Raw genomic sequence first — 22,100 nt, forward strand, 5'->3', positions numbered from 1 at the left:
GAATGAATTTGTAAGTTTACAATGTAAATAATAAAAATTAATTGGATAAAACAAAAATATTTATTTAATTCATAGTACATCTGTGGTCGTGTGTGACTGTATAGAAGGGATTCGTTCAATAATGCTGCCATCTATTGGTCAGAGTTTGTGATGCATGGATGTTTTTTTTAATGATTTAATAATTATTTTAATAATTTTCAATTGTTTGTTCATTGTTTATTTATGTTTAGAATGATTGTTTTAATACAAACAAACCGTTACTTAAATAATTCTGAAAAAATAAAACTTAAATATGATAAAATAAACGAATCATATTATCTTATCTTCACTTAGATATAGAGAGATGATAAAAATGGGTGTGAATAGAGATTTTATGTGAATTTAGGTAATAAAAAATAGCTAGCCTATCTGTCAAAGTCCTCGTGTTATGCACTGAAAGTTGTTTGAAGCAGCTGACTGTGATCGGTCATGTGACTAAAGAGGAAGCAGTCGAGATGAGCGTTGTGTACGGAGGAGTGGAGGGGTGAGTTTATGACAAAAACATTATAATAAACACGAATATAATCCATTTTAATGACATTTTTAAAATAAAAACCGCTGTATTAAAAAGCATAAAGATGGGCGTTGCTCTTAGCGTGTTCTTGCCAGTCGTTTGCGAATGAATAAATGAAAGTGACAGTAGCTTCAGAGTAATGAATGAGAGAATTTGATTGACAGTGGTGGGACACACTCTAAAGCAGTGCTGGTTTCTGCTGAGGGACATATCCTCGCCGAGACAGATGGACCATGTACAAACCACTGGGTGAGATCAGAGAACTTCCTTCAATGTGGACTGAAGTTACCTGTTGTGTACTTGAGTCTGTCTACAGCATTTTCTGTTCATTTGTAGTTGGTTGGTGTTGATAAATGTATCAATGGTATCAACGACATGGTCCAAAAGGCTAAAATCAAGGCAGGGCTGGACCCGGACACACCACTTTGTTCATTGGTGAGGCGATGCATCAGTCATTAATCCTCAACATATTCACCTTCATCAGGTCTCTTTGATATTGTCTACATTGTGTGTTGACAGGGCATGTCTTTGAGTGGCGGAGAGCAGAAAGCTGCTATCCAGAAGCTGATTGATGACATGAGGGAGAGATACCCTAAACTGAGTCAAAGTTATTTCATTACCACCGATGCCATTGGTGCTATGGAAACTGCCAGTGACTATGGTATTATATGTAGCGTATTTGCAGCCAGAAGCAGTAAAGAATCTCAGAACGCAACTGTCCTCCTAACTTTTTCTCTCTGTCTCTTTGTCATAGGAGGAATAGTAGTGATATCAGGCACTGGTTCGAACTGCAAGCTGGTGAATCCAGATGGCACACAGGTTGGCTGTGGAGGCTGGGGTCACATGATGGGAGACGAGGGCTCAGGTAACCATGTGGAAAGAGAAACCGATTGACGTTACAGCACTGTGATCACACACACCCAGTCTTATATTAGAAAGGTTTTATCTTATCTTAATCTTACAAATGAATTCCTCGCAAAGGCTGAGGCACACATTCAAACCAAATTTGGAGGTGGTCATATTTACACTTGGTGACTTCATGCGTTTTTACTGATGAGATTGCAGTCCACGGAAGTTTGGGAGCCCTGTAATCCACATACCTTTTAGGACAGTAGTGTAAATAAGCTCAGAGACACAAATTTGTCCTGTGCAATAGCTAAGGATTAACTACTCACTTATTGGTACTAAAACAAGGTTTTTACACTACTGTTGAAAAGTTTGGGGTCGGTTTTTAAATGTTTTTAGAATCTCGCCATGGCTGCATTCATTTAATCAAAAATACAGTAAAAAACGGTTAATATTGTGAAATAATATTACAATTTAAAACAACTGTTTTAATATATTGTATTCCTAGGATAGTAAAGCTGAATTTTCAGCATCATTACTCCAGTCTTCAGTGTCACATGATCCTTCAGAAATCATTCTAATATGATGATTTGGTGCTTAAGAATGTTGAAAACAATTGTGCTGCTTAACATTTTTGTGGAAACCATGAAACATTTTTTTTCTAGTGTTCTTTGATGAATAGAAAGTTCACAAGAACCACCTTTATTTGAAATATAAATCTTTTGTAACTTTAAAAATATATTTTCTGTCACATTCAATGAAATGAATGTGTCCTTGCTGAATTAAAAGTATTTATAAAATACTGACCCCAGACTTTTACTGCGTTCAGCCCCGACAAAATGTTGCAAAACGTTTTTTAAACGGAAACGGTGGTGCGTTGAACACTCTGTTCTGATGACGCAACTATGGCAGCTGAGAAGGCCATTCTTTGTGTTCTTTTTGAAGAATTTTTGGAGAATAAATACGTTTATTACTGCAAAATACGCTCGATGTTACAGTCACTGCCTTTGCTGAGAACATCCAAATCGAGTGAAGGGATTTGTGGAAACTTCTAATTATTGTGATCCAACATTTGCCTCACATTTCAGGATGAAAAGACAAACATTTCAGTACCTCAGACACTGTATTAAGAGATATGACCTTATTATTTTTATTGTGAGTATCAGGCTTATCATTATTGCTGATCACCTTTTGTTGTGCTATGATATTGTAATATTTACCATTATATAATCAAAGGAGTATAGAAAAGTTTATGAAAGTGTCACTTCACAATACAACAGTAAAATATATAAATATGTATAGTATTTTTATGTTACATTAATACCCATTTTGTGAGCTGTCTCTTTAATACCGCATGGTTTATATACATGTTTCCGCTGATTGGGCTAACATTTCTGACACATCCACCAAAGAGAAAGAGAAAACGTATCTCAAACCTGTTGCACACCATTTCCAGGAAACATGTCGTTCAGCCCGGAAACCGTAGCAAAACGTTACCGGTTTGAGCTTGAATGTGCCCCTGGTCTAAATTATGTTTTATTAACAAAGTTCGGGAGGAGCAACGTTCAAATAATCTGACTAATCCATCACGTCATCACGTGAGTGAAAGCCTATATATAAACACAGCCGACTCACCCATATTCCTCAACAGTTTTTTCAGCATCCCTCCACCACCCTGTCTCCTCATACTCGCCTGGTTACTTTCCTAACCAGAAATACAGGGGGGAGTACTCTGAGTTCGGGCCAAATACCGAGCTCAGAGCCCTCTACTCGGAGAGCACGCCAAACACACATACTATTATGCATACTTTTTACTATCCGATTATTTGTAAGTGTGAACTCGTAAAACAGCAATATGTATCGGCTCTTTCTGAACTGATTTGATCATCCAAAATGGATGTTATTACCAAATTTTAACAGGGCCTAAGATTTTCTTTTTCTCTGTCTTTATCTTCCTGTAGCATACTGGATTTCTCACATGGCTGTTAAAACAGTCTTTGATGCCAGAGATAACCTCGTCAAATCTCCTCATGATATCACCTATGTTAAGGAGGCAATGGAAGAATATTTCCAGGTTAGGACTTGTTCAATTGACTTAATTTTGTTCTTAAATTGATACTTGAATAGGAATAATGGTGTTTCCTTGTCATGTTCATCTCCAGGTGTCGGATTTGATGGGAATGCTTCCTCATTTGTACAGAAACTTTCAGAAGTCGCACTTCGCAGGGTTCTGTAGGAAACTAGCTGAAGGTATGCTACTAATGTACTGTATGTAGTAAGGTTGTGTGTGCATTACGCCAAACATTATAAATCTTTGTGTTTGTGTGTGCATCAGGTGGCAGTGCTGGTGATGCTTTGTGCCAACACGTGTTCACGGAGGCTGGAAAAGCCCTCGCGCAGCACATTGTAGCTGTCCTGCCCAAAGTACACCAGGTAAAATAAAAAAAAACACCCACAGTAATAGAGCCATTCTCACTCTCACTTCTTTTTCTGATCATTTGTCACTGTCATCTCTCATTCATTCAGGATTTGTTTTCTGGTGAGCTTGGCTTGCCTGTTCTGTGTGTCGGTTCTGTGTGGCGCAGCTGGGACCTGATGAAATCAGGTGCGTAATGTATTTATAGAGCTTTTTATCTTGCCTGCAGTCTCATAAATAATCTCACATCAGAGAATGTTCAAATTTGTCATGTAGAAAGTGTGTAGTGATACAGAAATTGCAGCTGGTATTTTTATTTTTATTTTTTATGGCCTTTAACCAGTATAATTTTCAATATTATATTGTAAATTCAAATAGTTTTGCCTGCATAAAAAGCCAGCCAAAAAAAAGCTCAGATGTTTTGGTCAGGAATCAAAACATTCCAATGTACAGTAGAAAGAATGGATAACTTTGAAATGTAAAGTATTGAATTAAAAAAAAAAAATAATAATAATTATCATCATAATTTAAAAAAAAAAAAGGTAATATCGGTCGACATGGTCACCGGTGTTGGGGGTAACGCGTTACAAGGGTGAGTTACATAATCAGATTACAGATTATTTTAATATTTCTTTTTTTTTTTTTTTTTATGAAAAAACAAGCAAGCCCAGTCGAGATTAGAAAAAGTAATGTAACATAGCACTTTCCAAGAAAATTATTATAATGGAATTTGTTACTTTTTTTAGGGAGTGATGCAATATATTAAAGGTCCTCTAAGCGATGTCACGTGTTTTTAGGCCAAAGCATTTTTTGTCACATACAGCAAACATCTCCTCACTATCCACTAGCTGCCTGTCCCCTGAACACACTGTAAAAAAACACGGTCTCTGTAGTCGCCACAAGCTCCGAAAACGGCAACAAAAACTACCTGGTGCAGCCTGGACCACGAATCATAATAAACATGCTCCAGCCAATAACCGACAAGAATGATTTTAAATGCGCGTTCATGACTTTTTCAGGAAGCACGGATGGGAGGGGAGGAGGAGGAGGAGGAGGGAGGGTCTAGCTAGCCTCTGTTTTGTTTGACAACACTAAGAACGTCAACAGGAAGTTACTCCACCCAGGATCACTTAGAGCACCTTTAATGCATTACTTTCGAAACTAACTTACCCCAACACCGGTACATTGTGCATCCTTATTTGAAATAAAATCTGTTTGAGAAGAAATGTCACCTACACAAGGCTTGCTTGTTTCTTGTAAACAGCACGACTATGTTGTACGTTTGCTGCCAAATTACTGATGTTTTGAGACACCCAGCCCACTTGTAGGAATTTGCGCATTACTTAGGACCATAAAAGACAGACTTGTTAAGACCACAATCACATTAGAGCTGTTTGGTTTTGGCAAAAATCATAATCACAATTATTTTCATCAATAATGAGATCACGATTATGTAACTGCAGACTACTACATTTTTAGGGAAGTGTGGAATCTGGGAAAAGGGTGTGCTGAAATTATAACACAAGATGAAGCAAAAACATCACAGCGAAACAATGCGACACAATAGTCTTGATTATCCTGTTTTCATAATCGTTGGAAGCCAAGAAATTGTAACTGAAAATAAAAATGGTTTAATGGCCCAGCCCTAATTCACATGAACTAAACATTGTGATGTGGTGTTTTTGTGCTGCAGGTTTCACTCAGGTCCTCTCACAGGCTCAGGCTCATGGTTTCAGTCACTTCCGTAAGTACAGCCTGCTTACTTTACGTCAGTCCTCTGCTCTGGGTGGCGCTAAAATGGGGGCACAGAATGCAGGAGCCAGCCTCCCTATGGACTACTCAGCCAACGCCAATGTGTTTTTCAGCCACACCTTCGATCAGTGATCGGGAAGAAACAGACCCGAGATGAGAGTTGCCACTACAGTTTTATGTTTATCTGAAATGAGAACTTCCTGTTTTTAAACTGACAGAGAAATGTTTCCAGACTTTCCTCTTGGTGGTGCTGTTTCTTAAACACCCATATCTTATCAATCAACTTATTATATGTATCTATAATATAAATAATCTCCCCCAAATTTTGAAGGCTTCCTATTAAATGCACATATGTACCTTTTTTTATTATTAAAAAAAGGAATTTCTGAACATTTGTGATATAAATATGGTAAAGTTTTGGTAAATATGGTGGAATAATTTTGTTAATAAACATTTACAAAAGCACTTTCTTGTCATTAAAAACTTTAGTTTTGCTATAGGTAATTTGAATATAAAATCGAAATATGTAAATTTTTAGTGTAGAAAACACGTTTGTTTCTGAACGGACAGTCTTTTGGCTGAAGTAAAAAAGATTATTTACAGGGAATAGTAGAGTTGGGGGGCTTCGACTTGGACTCGAGTGAAATTATGAACTTGGGTGGACTTGTACTCAAACTTGACAACGACTAAAATTTTGGACTTTGGATTTTTCAGTGTTAACATGAAAAGTAAAAGAAACAAGTAACAACATAAATTAAAATAAGACATAAATAAATGTCTCCCACTCAAACTCAATTGGTTAATGACTCCTCTGCTGATAGCAAAAATCATAGCTCAACCAAAATAGTTTTGTTCAGGAGCTTTACCTCTAAACGTGACTACACACAGCTGCTGGTGTACCTGATATTCAAATAATCTTTAGGCCACAAAGATGTGATGTAAATGTAATGAACTTGATTATTGGTGCAGGCTAATGACTGTCAGCAAGCATCAATGTTCCTAATCCCAAACATCCCCTCCTCTTCCTTTTCACCACATCCTGTTGGTGACCATACAAACAGATGTAAAAGACCTGCCACTGTTTGTCCTCGTTACAGGATGTACTGACAGTAAGATTGTGTTGATTGTCATGAGACTTATTTAGAGATGTATTTTAGGCAAGTTGGTCCCTCTACGAACTTGAGCAATGAACAGTGATAACCGGATCAAAAGATCCATGATTAATGCATCAGTTAACATTCAGCATTCACGAGTAAGCTATAAAAATGAACAAGCAATGCTGTAACTTTCAAAAACATTAAAAATCGTTTTGCATACTTTTGAATGTTAGTTTATCAACAGCAAATGTTCGAGGTTGATAAACTGGGTTTAGACATGATATATACAGAGTAATAAATGTTTGTCTGTGGTAATTCAGTGATAACCACAGTAAGAGCACATAGACAGTATAGAATTCAAATTGAGAAGCTGTCAAGCACAGATTGCGTTCATAATCTTCACACTGTCTGGAGAATCACGGTCTGTTCTCCCACAGTGGTACTTCTTTTGCCTTCATTCTGCTGATGTCCATCTATATCGTCTTCACTGCACATACTGAGATCCCCCGTCAAGTTTGCAGACATCCATGTTGCACAATTACACTGTGGCTGAAGATGATTGGCGTCAAGTGTACATGGCCAATAAAATGTAACCCCTTATCTGAACAGTGTGTACATAATCAATAGTGTGCAAGTGATCTCACGGTTTGGGACCTTGTTTGTCTGAAAGAATGAAAACTATTGTTCACAATTTTTAATTCATCATTGAATCAACTTTTTAGAATTTGATTACAAATTATTACAATAAATTGAGAGTTTTGAGACTGAATGGAATATTATATCAGTATAAGGAACACATGTGATCGGAGTATGTAGTGATGAGCTGTTACTGGGCCTGATCTGTGATATTTGAGAACAGCTACTCTTTATCAAATTTACCTTGAAGGGTTAGTTCACCTAAAAATGAAAATTCTGTCATTAATTACTCACCCTCATGTCGTTCCTCACCCGTAAGACCTTCGATCATCTTCAGAACACAAATTAAGGTATTTTTGATAAAAATCTGATGGCTCAGTGAGGCCTGCATTGACAGCAAGATAATTAACACTTTCAGATGCCCAGAAAGTTACTATATATTTAAAACAGATAATGTGACTACAGTGGTTCAACCTTAATGTTATGAAGCGACGAGAATACTTTTTGTGCGGCAAAAAAATAAATAAATAAATAAAATAACGACTTTATTCAATAATATCTAGTGATGGGTGATTTATAATCTTTTATTTAACAAGGAAATAAAACTCTCAATTGATTTCAAAACACTGCTTCATGAAGCTTCGAAGCTTTACGAATCTTTTGTTTAAAATCAGTGGTTTGGAGCATGTATCAAACTGCCAAAGTCATGTGATTTCAAAAACAAGGCTTTGTTATATCATAAGGGTTTCGAAATTTCAATGGTTCACCACTTGGGGGCATGACTTTAGCAGTTTGATACACGCTCTGAACCACTGATTCGAAACAAAAGATTCGTAAAGCTTCGAAGCTTCATAACATTAAGGTTGAACCACTGTAGTCACATGAACGGTTTTAAATATATAGTAACTTTCTGGGCATCTGAAAGTGTTAATTATCTTACTGTCAATGCAGGCCTCACTGAGCCATCAGATTTTATCAAAAATATCTTAATTTGTGTTCTGAAGATGAACGAAGGTCTTACGGGTGTGGAACGACATGAGGGTGAGTAATTAATGACTGAATTTTCATTTTAGGGTGAACTAACCCTTTAAATTTCATTATGAATTTACCATTCTAAAGAAAATCAGGACAGTTTTGCTGATGAGAAACCAGACGTTTCCAAGCAATCCCCTGGAAATTAATAAATGGATGATGTTACGTGATTTCTGAAGAGTCTCAAATAGATCAGTTCCCAACTTCCCATACACATGCATATGTTAATCGATTCACATCGATTATGTTAAATGGATAGTATTTAATGGTAATGCAACATTAAATGTGAGAATTAATACCAAGTTTCAGTACACATTTTACTGAAAGATTTAAGATACAGATTTAAAGCACAAGAAATGGTCCAATTGGGTACGAACCTTTCTTCTTTATTTGCCTTTTTCTTCCATTTTTTAAATGAAATTCAGTCCTGCGTGTAACAATTTCAATTCAAAATCAAAAGTTGAATTCATGTGAATTCCCCAACATCCTTTCCTCAGCATCCAACCCAAACCAAGGGGCTCCGCCCACCAGACACACCCCCAGCATTTATGGCCACACCCCTTAAAATCAGGAACGTGAACAGATGCATCAACTTCCCACTACAAAAGATCAATAACAAAAAAAGAAAAAAAAAGAAAAGAAAACAACCGGGAGGGAAAGTAAAGACCTGATCAGGCACAAACTGTGAAACAATGACAAGAACAGCCCTTTCGGCAAGGGTAGAAGAACATAAAACAGCCTGGTAATGAGTATGATATTAGCTAGTCACAGCACCTCCTAGAGGTTGTGTTTCAACTTAATACCCTTGGTTTATACATAACAGAAATATAAAGCTTATAGACAATCACCCCCTACTTCCCTCCCTCCCACCCCCCAAAAAAATCTGTATTCCTGCCCCTTCGAAAACTGTGTAGAAGAGTGCGTTTATGTGACCATCCTAAAACATGGGCACAACAGTCTCTGAGTATATGATCAGATGTTTGTATGAGTGAGGAGGAACGATGATCACTAGTATTTCACCCCTGGCACAAACTCCTTGGCTTCAGGGTTTAAGATGCTCTTTCGCTGGGGACAAAGAAAAGAGAAATCAATTACAAGATATCCGAGTGACATTACAAATTAGTGCTTTATTTTAAAATATTATTTACGGTGTAATATAAAAGAAAACAAATGTCCATACAATGAAAGTCAATGGTTTCCAATATTGTTTTGGACTCAAAGCAAAACAACAAGCAGTGCCTGACCACTTTTTCGGCTTGGTATCAGAAGCATTTTCCCATAGGGATTTAAAAAAAAAAAAAAAGTTATAACCACTGATAGAATCATCAGTAATGTAGTTTTTCCACCTGGAATTCCACTGTTAAATATAATCATTTAAAAAAATAAGATGGCCTTAACAAAAGCATTTACCATCAATTACAGCAACCTTGTCGCTTACAGTAGGTTTATAACTTATTGTTTAAAATCAGTTGATCAAATGAATGGCTTTTTTTACTTCAGTAACTCAATTGATGCACTCTATGACTTGGTTGTAATATTGTATACAATATTACAACTTCAAAATATCTTCTTTTGCGTTTCACAGAACAAAGTCGTACAGGTTTGGAACGACATGAGGGTGAGTAAATGATCATTTTAATTTTGGGTGTACAACACTCCTAAGATTATTTTACCATTTTATACACTAGACATCTATGAGGACTTAAAGCTTACCAAGATTTCCTCTGCATTGCCGTCGCTGACAGAAAGTCCGTTGAGCTGTTGCTGAATCTGTCCGACTGATGGGAGATCTCTCTCAGGAATGAACCAATCCTGATCCTCCTCATCCAACATCTCTTGGAAACAGCGCTCCAAAAACTCTTGCTCAAGCAATTCCTCCTCCACCTGAGATATAAACAAATTGACAAGATAAGATAAAAGTTCACTTCCAAGCCGATTTAAAATAATAATAATCGTGTAAAGCTTTACAATTTAGTGTTTCAAGAGCCACAGAACTCTATCCAAAAATGGTCCTAAAACATAAAACTATGACCTGAACTATGCTGAACGCTAACACACACCTCAGACACATCAGATCAACTGCTGAGTTTGTGTTTTTAATGGGCTGTGTGTGGGTGTATGAACAGACCTGCCGATTGTATTCCTCCTCGTTCTCCATCCACATGTACTCTGCAAAGGGGTTGGACTCATTCTCTGCATGCCCATTGGCTACTGGGTCCTTTCCCTCACTTCCTGAAACCCCGCTGCCTGGCATCTTTGCTACGTCAGGCCCGTTCATTTCTGTTGGCTCTGAAAAAGATAAAAGTAAATATTATGGATGCACCAACACTGATTTTCGTAGCAATAACATTATAAAGAACATATATATATAATACTTTGTTTTGTCAACCAATATGAGCAGCTATTTTAAATGTATACTTCTTTCTTTGTTTCAAGAAAAGCAAACATGGAATTTAACTTTCCAAAATCTGGCATACAAAGAAAGCAAACTGTTTGAACTGACTAAGAATACGACTGACCTTATTAGCGCACACAAACAGAGAGACGTAGTGGACGACACCGATATATCATGCATTTCAAATACAAATTCAGTACACACACAAACACACACAGGTTTGGGTTCAGTAAGATATTTTTCAAAGTATCTTATGCTCAACAAGGCTGCATTTATTTGATCAAAATTACAGTAAAAACAGTAATATTGTAAAAAAAAAAAAAAAAAAAAAAAAAGTACTTTTCAGTATCGAAAATATTTTTTTTGTAGTAATGTATAAGTCTTTAACTGTCACTTTTGATCCTTTTAATCAGTCCTTCCTGAATAAAAAGTAAATCCATCTAAATGTTTGAATGGCAAATCTAAAAATAAGGAATTAGAGAAATATTCTACAATAATTTGTTAAATTAAAATTAGGAGTCGACCCACTAATCGCGACTGAAAGGAGTCATGACTGCTGAAAGGAGGCATGAGGCGAGGATCTGTTTATATAGTATAATGCTAGTGACAATAGCATAAGGCTTGTCTTAATACTTAACCACACCTACTTATTGAGTACATGGACAAGATCACATTCTATAATGATGCAGTATGTAACATGGCTGAACATATGAGGGGCCGTTTACAATCACTAGTGAAACAAAAAACATTGATCAACTTCAGTGATAATCATTCATGGAGAAGACTCTTCAATAATTATGGCCTATACAGCCCCTCATCTGAACACTCAACCTGTTTGTATGTTATAGATGATCATAAACTAAATTACACAAAATTAATAAACAGCACACACTAATAAAGTACATTCTCAGATAAAACCTGATAGTTTCATTTGGTTGGGTTTCTTTTTTTCAGATTTTTTATTTTTTTTTTTGGCTATGCATTCTTGCATACTACTTAAGTTTAAGAACTTCTAACATAGTTTAATTCTTAAACACTGTAGAAGGCATAGAAAAAAAACAAAAATCTGCACAAACAGAAACACATAAGCAACTCAAAACATGCAGGTTTCCTCCCAGCTACAAACATCAACAGTAATGCCTGCTGTAAACACTAGAGGGAACAATGAACCTGATACATAATAAAAGGACTGAACAATCTCCACACCTTAATTTCACACAGTATTCAAAAGGTGTGGTTACTGTATGTTTTAATCAATACACTGTCTAACCCAGAGGCCTGTTGCATAAATCTAGCTGAACAAACTTTCTGAGTTTCAGAGTAGGTTTAGAGTTGACAAAACCACACAAATCCAGCCTGGTTTAGATCAAGTTCAGTGGGCTCACAACGCTGGTACAAATGTTCTGTCAACTCAGGTTTGATCCAGAGTTTGTGATTATACCTAAATGTGTGACACGTGCAGTGAACTGCCAGTTCAGTTTGATTCACATTCTCGTGAGAGAGCCGCACAATTGACTTCTCTGCTGAAGATGAAGAAATCCTTGTGAAGAAAAATAAATAAATAAATAAAAAATTATATAATAATAATAATAATAATAATAATAATATAATATAATATATATATATATATATATATATTCACATTTATATGCATTTGCAATGCAAGAATAACCTGCTGCTGCAGTGAAAGTTTGATAAGGCAGCTGAATGAAAATATCTGACTATAACTCAATTTAAATAATTTATATAGGTTCAAACAGCTCAAATGTAAACAGTCATTAAAAGCTTTATATGTATTTATATGAATTTAAATGCAAAGTTTAATAGTCAATTTATATAATAATTATTTGACCATATGAATTATAAATGACTGTAATTCATATAATAGAAACCTAATAAATTATTAGATACATTTTGTCTCTAATTTTTCTTCACTATAAATTTGGAGTGAGAGATACAGGGGGAGTGGCTTTATTGCATCAGATACAGTGCTCAGCATAAATGAGTACACCCCCTTTGAAAAGTAACATTTTAAACAATGGGTTTTAACACCCTTTCATAGTCAACTGTCTGCTGGACACCTGTGTAATGAATAATTAGACTCACCTGTGGTTGAATTCTTGTTAAATTTGTAGTCTAACATTTAGCTTTGCTCCAGAGACTTTCAGTGGGGTGTACTCATTTTTGCATCACCCTAATTTGAGTAAAATTGAAAATGTATTAATTTATTAAAAGTTATATTATTAACCTTACTTTCATGTTAGAAGTTAAACAGATGTTACATAAAACTTTTTGGAACAACATTTTGGAAATTGTTTTTGTTCATTGAGATTTTGTTTAAAATGTTACTTTTCAAAGGGGGTGTCTCATTTACACTGATCACTGTATATCACTTTGCTCACAGCTGATTATTCCAGTTTTAGTTTGTGATCTCTAACCCAGAATAAAACCTGCTCCGGAGCAGGTTGGCCATGTAGCGCAAGTAGTCCAAACCTCTCTGTAGATTTTTAAACTATATTTAACATAAATTATTTATACAGCATTATTTTCAGCTTTATATTTGGCATATAGTACAGTCATCTGTAAATATTTTTTTTCATTGATTTTCTCAAAAGGACAACATACAGAGGCCCTAAAATAAAAATAAAAAAAAAAAAAAAACATACAGACTTTGCATGCACACAAGAAACATTTCCATGCCCTCGAGAAACTATTAACATGCATACTGGAATTTTTTGTGTGCATGTGCATTACAATTTCTAGTTTTATATACTATAACCTATTTCCTTTGTGAGTTACTGCCAACTTACTATGAAGAAAATGAGAGCATGGATGCACATGAATTAACAGAGATCTGTTTGCTTTAGGTAAGTACCTCTAATATCAAGGCCTAATGTCCAATTTAATGTATCCTCTGTGGCGGCGGAAAAACCATGACACTAATGGGCTGATGGCACAATACAGCTGTGTGTATTGTCCTGTTTGCCAAGTTCAAGGGTCTATAAAAAAAATAAAATAAAAAAAGTGTTCAAAAGTTTCTTTTGTTAGGGCACTACGCCATATTTCAAGGCCTTAGGTCTGCTTTAACACATACTCTTTGGCGGCCAAGAAACCACACCGCAAAATGGGCTGATGATGGCACAATAGGTGGCTCAGTGTGCATTGTCCTATATGCCAAGCTAAACTCTGCAGGACAGGGGAGGACGGGGGAGTAACCCGTTACAGCACACTGAGAAAAAGCAGGCTGGAAAAAAAAGATGTCACCTGCTTACACACACCAACTGAAACCTGAAGCAGCGTTTTAATATATTAATAAAAAATAAAAAGCCACGATTGTTTAACATTTCTTTCTTGACATATCATTTGATCAAACTTAAGAGACAATTTTACACAAAATGTAATTAAAACTGCAAAATTAGCTTTTGTTATTTCAAATAAGTAAATGCATCTTGCTGAATTAGACATGTGACTAATGTGTAGTGAGGTGTAGAATACTGTTGTTGATTTATTGTGACATTAATTCCTAGATTTAAAAATAGGCATTAGCCAACATGCAGCCAACATACAGTACTGTGCAGCATGGCTGTAGCCAGCTATGAGGTCACCCCGGTCCAGACCTCTGTATTTTTCCGAGGTGGTGCATAAGAAACGATGTGAAATAATTGCCTAATATAGTATTGACTCTTCTTGGGTGCTGCAAAGATAATGCACAACACCAAGATAATAACTGAACTTCTCATTTGAGCCGTTTTAGCGGTGAGGTCTGTTACCGCAAGTAAATGTCAAAATATTTCAGATGACCAATTAACCTGTTAACTGTCACCCCCACTTTTTTTTTTAGACAAGAAAATGCACTATCCAAACTTAAATGGTTGTAATTCAAGAATACTTTGGAGTATAGACATAAGGCTGGTCTTGTTTTAAAGATGAAATTTGGCAGATTATTGTAGAAGTGAAATAACGTATGTAAGTGAAACAGAAAAAAAGTTATAGCAAAAACAAGTTTTACTCTAAAACTGCAAGGAAATCAAAGCCAAAAATCTGAACAAGTTGCGTTCCAAAATTTCAGGTTGATATCTCAAAAAATGAGCTTTCAGTAAAATTTTGTTTGGGCGCAGTACCACACTTTTTCACTAGATGACAACCAAGCTCCATTACTGACCATATAAAGGCCCCTCCATTTCCATATATGGTTTGAGTGATCTGAACCATATATTTCCATTATTTTCATACAATTTATGAAGTAGACATCCTATATAGAAGTAGTATGGGAAGTTTGGCAGAATTTGATATGAATTCAGCCTCTAATAAACATAAAAACAACATGTATGTGGGTTATAGATCGCCGCCACAATCATAAATGTATTTTTTTTCTAGTAAAAACATTTTCAGACCTTTTTCAATCAAAAATTTGAATGGATGTTATCTTTTGAACTCTTGGCATGAAAACAAACATGTTTCATCCAATCTTTGATGATTTTTCATCTATTTCAAAATAAAGGTCTGAACATGCCTTGAGTATGAAAATATGCTTGTTGCAAATTGATAAATTACTGCTCCTCTGTAATTTATTTTGAAAATCAGTCACCAAATATGTAAACTAGAGATTCTAAGCTTTAAAATGATATATAGTTTGTCAAGATTAGTTTAGGTTTAGTTTAGAATATTACTGTTTTAAATATGTAATGGCTGTGGGCCCACCGGTGGGCCAGTGACAGTTAACAGGTTAAATCAAAGTAGGCGGGCTTTATGTTCACAGAAGTTGCTCAGCACGACACGGTCATAAAGTGCGAGATCAGATGCAAGTAGCTAAACTAAACTAAACATTAATTTCACCATTTTTAATTGAAAATAGGCTAGTCCTATATCGACGTGATTCATGTAATTCGTAACTATCAATGTGAGGGGACAAGAAACATCAACGAAGCCTTTTCATCATATTAGGCATAAGATTAATATTGAATGTGTACATACTGTGAAAGAATTTATTAAGCTTAGTTACTTAGCTTTCCTGGTAGCCTTTAGTAAATTAACTTGTAAGAAAATGATTCATAAAACATAAATATCAGCTGACCATATGTTTACTTCACTGACAGAAGAAAATGAAAAGACTATCAGTCAAAGCTCTGCTTTAGGAGGGGAAGAAAAAGGGCAAGATAAGGAGACAGAGAGAAATGGGCAGGTATTGACATATTATACTGCCCACTGACATGGTTTTTAAGCTACTGTTAGCCAATTTTGTCACCTACAAACATCTTAAAATGCACATCAGAGAAATACAAGCTTTCTTGGGGAAGAAACCCCCCTAACTAGCACAAATTTGGGACCTCGTAATTATAAAACCCTGGCTACGGCCCTGCTGTGCAGTATTTAGTTTGTAGTAAGGTAGCAGAATTTTCATTTGCTACAAACACAGACTAACAGAGCATCTGTGGCTGTCTGTCTAATGTGTGTCAAGTTGGTGTATGAGAGATCAGAGACTTAAGGCTTAATAATAGCAGTGACATCACTGGAGGAAATAAGCTCATCTGTGAGTGATGACATGAGAGGATGAGCTACTGAGAAGACTGGGGGCTTTAAACACACACCTGACAGGTGATAGATGGCAAACAGAGACACACACCTTGAACAAGCTAACAGAGCACGACTTCACTGATATAAGGGTTCTGACAAAACATTCATCTGCAATGCTAAGCATTATAATACACATTTTGGGTTACGCCAACATTTTTCAGCCTCAATCACTGATTACAAGTCAAACAAACAGAATATTATACTACCGTCTGCCACCTCTCCAATAGCTGGTTTCAGACAGACATGTCTACACTAGTTGGCAGAGCTGGTGATCATGGCTGTAGTGATTATTTTGTAATAAAACACATGCATTGCTCCAGGGCAATACAAATCAATGCTGCAATCTCTGATGTTTGACCATACAAGGAAACATGTTTGTACAAACAAGCCGTTTCAATGCATTACACACACGTTAGGGATGGAAATCTAGGCCCAATATTAGGCCACATGACACAATACAATTGCGATTTTAAAAATTTTTGCAATATGCTGAGTATTGCAATAACATATATTGCAATATATTGGCGTCTATGTATTGATACAATAACCCCACTCAAAATATCACAATACTATGCTGTATCGATTTTTTTCCTTTACTCCTAAAACATATTATACGGTTAATAAAATAAATATGAGCGCAAGTGATAAGTCTGAGGTAGGTACAGGCTCCAGGACATGAATAAAGCCTATATGAAATATTTACGAAGAGGAAAATGATTGACACTGAATCAATACTTCAGCTAAACAATGACACCATTTTCTTTTTGTAGAGCTGCTTTAGAGGCAGAATTGAACTCTGTTTGCATCATTGAATCGTTATTTTCTTGTTGATCACTGTAAAGCTGCTTTGAAACAATCTGTATTCTGTACTGACTTGACAACGACTCAAAATTGTTTATTTAGCTAAAACTTGTTTTTTTTTTCCCTAAAAACAAATATCACTTTAATTTCCCAAAGCTTGGATTAACCCCACAGTTTGTGATGATACAAAATTATAGTTCAATCTAAATTACTTATTTTACCTAATATGTGTGTACTGTATCTTATGCATCATAAAACTCTATTGGAATAGACTGCAAGTGAAGTTAGTCTTGTGGAGTATATTATACAGAGTTGCCTATGTACAGCACTCAAAATCAGTCAATTATAAGGTCAATCTGTGTTAGGATGCTACGTTGTGGAAACAAACCGTTACTCCAAAAGTACCTTTACAAACCCCTAATGACTAAGCCAGCAGTGACAGTGGCCACATTCACAAAACAGCAAAATATGGTTGTCAGCCCAGTATTTGAATCTTTAAAGGATTAGTTCACCCAAAAATGAAATTTCTGTCATTAATTACTCACCCTCATGTCGTTCCAAGACCTTTGTTCAACTTCGGAATCTCAAAATTAAGATATTTTTGATGAAATCCGAGGGGTTTCTGATCCCCAATAGTAAGCAACATAATTGCCGGCATTCAGATGTAGAACCTGGAAGTGCTGCACTGTGTTTACAACATAAACAGTGTAGGAGAATGACAGGGAAGAGAAGAAATTGTTGAATAAAGTTGTTATTTTTGTTTTGTTTTTGTGCACAAAAAGTATTCTCATCATTTCAAAACATTAAGGTTGAACCACTGTAGTCACATGGACTATTTTAACAAATAGTTTACCTTTCTGGACCTTGAAGGTGGTAATAACATTGTTTTCTATGGGGGGGGGGGATCAGAAACCTCTCAGATTTCATTAAAAAAAAAAAAAAAAAAAAATCTCTTCATTTGTGTTCCAAAGATGAAAGAAGATCTTACAGGTTTGGAACGACATGAGGGTGAGTAATTAATGAAATGACAGAATTTTCATTTTTGAGCGAACTAACCCTTTAATACGGTTGCATTCACAAAGCTTGGTTATTTACTGAACTGAAAACTGCATTTTACAACTGAACTCACAGCCGTACATTTTCAGGACTCACAACTGCATTTTATGCAAACACTGTGTTGTGTGAACTGAACCGTTCTGGACAACTATGTCATGTAATGCAGCACAAGAAAGACACTCTGCACTGCACATGCGTTTCCCTACAGAGTGTAGCAAGTTTTTATATATTATGTGTGTTATATTTTGATATGTTTATAGTTTTTTTTTAAAATATTTTTATGTATGATTTTGGAGCCACATATATGAGCTGTGTTCCATTTGAAGGTTTTAGATCCAATCACGGTCTTCCTCTGAAGTTGCTCCCGTTAGTTTTGTGGTCTGAGTGCGACTCAAATGCTCCGTATTGCACTCGAGTATAAAAGCTGTTATCGGTTAATGAAGATTTGATGGATGAACTCGCGCCTCAGCTGGACTCTTGTCATGTCAAATGTAATTAGACTTTTCAGTTTTATGGACGTCACCATGTTTGATTTTACTTTAGTCACTTTCACTATAGTTTACAGGTGATTGTCACAAATATAATGAGCTTAACTCTGGTTACTCGTTCATACAGACAGCACAGGACCAGCTATTGTAAGCAACTGTGTGAACAGCATGTTTTGAGATTCACACTTGTAAGTAAATGCAGTTTTCAATCCCAAACAGTGACAGTGTAAACATAGCCAGTGACAAGGAAAAAAAACTCCCTAATGTATACTGTAGGTAGCATCTTCCTCACAGAGCTACAAATATTAATGAACACATAGATGTTAATTAGGCCAGCAGAGAGAGCGTTTATAATATTGACAAACTAGACTCTTTTTTCTTAACGCTCAGCATCACTCCCAAAACTGTGCTACAATGCTTATGTTATGTTTTCACTCTCTTTTGAATCGGTCTGCCCTCATTTTAAAATATAGGACAAGGCCAAATCATCAAACATCTACATATCATAGTCCATTATCATAAACATGAGTTCACTAAAACTAGTCTACAACAACACCTTATTATAGTCTGTTTTATGGCTTTTTATGGTTTCAATGCAATACAATATACAGCTATATTAGGTCAACAAAATAACACCTTGGTCGAGTTTAGAGAGTAGCGTAAATGTTTATCAGCTCACTTGTCAAATCATCCATTAAATACTGAGTCACAGATTCAGGATTTCTCTTTCACACCTACAAGACAAGTAGCTCAGGACAACTGGGTGTAAGAAGCTAATAATGGCAGTGGTTATACAAGTTATATATTTTTCAAACACATAATGATGTGTAGCATGACTGCAAAAAACCTGGAGCTTATGCAACAACACGCCACAGCATGTTTAGTGTCAGAAATGTCAAAACAATAGCCTGCACACACAGATAACCTTTCCTTCTTTAACACAAACTAGACAAGCACTATGATACTGGGCGAATAAATAAAACATAGTAAACAAACTCATTAAATCTTTGGCAAAAAAAACACGTCCAAACTAATAATGAGCTAAAACACGAACGCACCGAAACACGACCCAACCACACAGACCGATTTATCCGTTACACCGCTTCCTGCACGAGCTTTGTAAACACTCAAAAGCCAATTATGTAATCCACTTTTACAGTATTGAAGCGGAATAACTTATTTAGATGACAAAAAAATAGCTCTCAGCAACGGGAATATACCTCCATGGCACTTCTGAATAGGATAAGGCTCAAACTGACATAAAGGTCGTGTTGAGAAATGCCGTGACAGCCCAAGCGGGCCTCGACACCCCCTGAAATGACATGAGACTTATCTGTTCAACTAGAAAAACTTCATACACAAATACGGGTTTCAAATAACGCAATGTGAAACGCGTACGAGTAACGCACTCCCAACTGACGCACAATCAAACAAGAGTCTGTTTGCACGGCCATATTTGCTGTCGGAACCGCTTTTTACACATTAAGACAGTGTCCAGTCCGGTCAATGACAGACACAGACAGACGCAGTGAAGTCAGGTCGAGACGTGCAAATACACACACCGACAGTGCAAGCTACAGAAAGCTACGAAAACCGTGCAGATATCATACCTGGCATCGCTGGCGCTTGTAATGTCCGTCAGATCTCTTGGAGAGCTTGAGTTAACACTGTGCGGAACGATTAATCCTTAATTTGCAAGGTAGTTGAGCTGAGATGAGATGGCTGACTGCCATTAGAGAAACACAACACATTACGAGCAAGATGGTCATGTGGTTCCTGCTTAAACAAACACGCATCCACCCACCTCCCTCTGTGTTTGTGTCTCCCTCAAACACAAAAACATAAATAAAAATGCTGTTATTCCTGATAGTTTGCCATATTTATGCGCTAATGTTATCTGGAACACAGCTATTAAGTTCAAGAATGCATGTTATTATTAAATAAACACCGTTGACTTTGTGATTAAATTTACAAAGTGAACTTTTTCTGTAAAGCTGCTATGTGTGAAACGCGTTATATAAATAACATTCATTGTACTTGATAAAGTAAAATAGTAGGAAATGCAGTAAAATAGTAATGCATGAGCATGCTAAAGTAATGATAGTAAGCAAGAATCATTTAAGCGAATCGGTTCTTTCGAGTGGTTTATTTCAAAGAACTAGTTAAAACAAAACAGTTCAGTTATTTTTGTACTGTACGTCGTTACGTGATTACGTCAAAACGTGGCTTCTGACATGATAGCGTGAGATATAATAGGTTATATTTTTCTTGTTTTGTTTTTGCAGCCAAAATATATAATCTCACTTACGGTTACAATAGTGAGACTAATATTCACTGAATGTTTTGCACGTTTTAATATAATTATCATTTATTAGACCAACTACTGTGTTGATTAAACTGTCATATTAAATCGAGTTGTCGCTCAATAAGAATCACGAACGAATCGTTTTGTGAACATATGGTTCATTGAAAAGATTTGACTCGAAAGAAAGATTCATTCACTTCGAAAACATGCGTGTCCTCTCCCTGTTTCTCTCACAAACACAAAAAACACGCATATGAAACACTTTTCATTTTATCTAACTGAGCGTTTGATCATGTTTTAAGAAATAGGCTATGAAGCCTATAGGCACGAATGTTTTCTGGAATAGTTTTAAAAAAAACGGCATATCATTGTTTAAAAATAAAGAACTGTTTGAAACGAGTTGGTGGAGGAAAACAAAATGCTTTCATGCAAAAAAAAAAAAAAAAAAAATAGCCTACATTTTTTTTTTTTTTTTTTGGTTTTCCCAAAATGTCAATATGCTTAACAAGGAAGAGATGGAATTCCCCAATGTCAGTAGTCACATTATAGCCCATGTTCCATTCAAATTCCATTAAAAACTGAGTAATGTAACACAAAAAGAGTTATTACATGGTTCATTCTGCCCATATCTGATTATGTAATGTTTAAAATAACTGTTGTTTGCTACTTACTTTTAGTAATTTCCTCCGATGCCCGATAACTACATCAAACACACAGACCAGAGGAAATATTTCTGTAGACAGAAAGGTGGTCAGGACGCGGGCCAGTCTCGGATATTGACTTGTGAAAATGAGAGGACACTGGAAAAGTGCTGACAGAGGAACCGTGTCGCTTTGTCTTGATGTTTCCTATGTGCTGCGTAAATCACTAAATGTGCTAGTCACGTGACCACAGCTGATCACACTCACATTTCAGTTAATTGAAGATGTTTTGTATTTTGCTGCATTTTATAACGTTGCGTTTTATAAGTAACGTTGTTTGCGAATTGCAACGACATGCAGCGGACTTTCTGTAACCATCAACAATGATCAGGCTCCAATTTATCATCAGTAGCCTAAGATCATTTTACTGGCTGACCAGTGGAATTTATTTATTAAGTTGATCTAACGACATATTTCTTTCGTAAAGTGTTCATATTCTCGGTAGCAT

The 22,100-nt window shown here is 36.0% G+C and overlaps 2 protein-coding genes across 4 annotated transcripts; one reads left to right on the forward strand and one right to left on the reverse strand.

Moving 5' to 3' along the window:
• Nucleotides 1-418: 418 nt before the first annotated feature.
• Nucleotides 419-6,032, forward strand: nagk (N-acetylglucosamine kinase). The gene is made up of 10 exons (XM_048185967.1): nucleotides 419-523; nucleotides 718-802; nucleotides 890-988; nucleotides 1,073-1,214; nucleotides 1,308-1,418; nucleotides 3,361-3,473; nucleotides 3,562-3,649; nucleotides 3,735-3,832; nucleotides 3,926-4,004; nucleotides 5,509-6,032. Exons 1-10 carry the CDS (start codon nucleotides 495-497, stop codon nucleotides 5,697-5,699), a joined length of 1,035 nt encoding a protein of 344 aa, XP_048041924.1. The 5' UTR covers nucleotides 419-494; the 3' UTR covers nucleotides 5,700-6,032.
• Nucleotides 6,033-8,697: 2,665 nt separating this feature from the next.
• On the reverse strand, nucleotides 8,698-21,808 carry LOC125265622 (polyadenylate-binding protein-interacting protein 2B-like). 3 transcript variants are annotated; one of them, XM_048185969.1, is made up of 5 exons: nucleotides 21,623-21,807; nucleotides 20,257-20,372; nucleotides 10,461-10,621; nucleotides 10,046-10,216; nucleotides 8,698-9,397 (listed from the first exon to the last, which is right to left on the reverse strand). In XM_048185969.1, the coding sequence occupies exons 2-5, from the start codon at nucleotides 20,261-20,263 to the stop codon at nucleotides 9,341-9,343; spliced, it is 396 nt and encodes a 131-aa protein (XP_048041926.1). In that variant the 5' UTR covers nucleotides 20,264-20,372; nucleotides 21,623-21,807; the 3' UTR covers nucleotides 8,698-9,340. The 3 variants fall into 3 exon arrangements, with proteins under 3 accessions (XP_048041926.1, XP_048041927.1, XP_048041928.1); XM_048185970.1 differs by lacking the exon at nucleotides 20,257-20,372 and having other exon boundaries at nucleotides 21,623-21,808; XM_048185971.1 differs by lacking the exons at nucleotides 20,257-20,372; nucleotides 21,623-21,807 and adding an exon at nucleotides 19,867-19,887.
• Between the last annotated feature and the right edge of the window lie 292 nt (nucleotides 21,809-22,100).

This window comes from Megalobrama amblycephala, linkage group LG3 (genome assembly GCF_018812025.1).
Source record: "Megalobrama amblycephala isolate DHTTF-2021 linkage group LG3, ASM1881202v1, whole genome shotgun sequence".
In the NCBI taxonomy this organism is placed as follows: Eukaryota; Metazoa; Chordata; class Actinopteri; order Cypriniformes; family Xenocyprididae; genus Megalobrama; species Megalobrama amblycephala.

What these genes read in the sequence shown, in the direction of transcription:
- LOC125265622 (XM_048185969.1), bottom strand. An exon ending in AGGAGGAATACAATCGGCAG is followed by an intron (nt 10,217 to 10,460) that starts GTCTGTTCATAC and finishes TTTATATCTCAG; the next exon opens with GTGGAGGAGGAATTGCTTGA. An exon ending in GCAATGCAGAGGAAATCTTG is followed by an intron (nt 9,398 to 10,045) that starts GTAAGCTTTAAG and finishes CTTTGTCCCCAG; the next exon opens with CGAAAGAGCATCTTAAACCC.
- nagk (XM_048185967.1), top strand. Translation starts at nt 495, where the DNA reads ATGAGCGTTGTGTACGGAGGAGTGGAGGG. An exon ending in GATGGGAGACGAGGGCTCAG is followed by an intron (nt 1,419 to 3,360) that starts GTAACCATGTGG and finishes ATCTTCCTGTAG; the next exon opens with CATACTGGATTTCTCACATG. An exon ending in TCCTGCCCAAAGTACACCAG is followed by an intron (nt 3,833 to 3,925) that starts GTAAAATAAAAA and finishes TCATTCATTCAG; the next exon opens with GATTTGTTTTCTGGTGAGCT.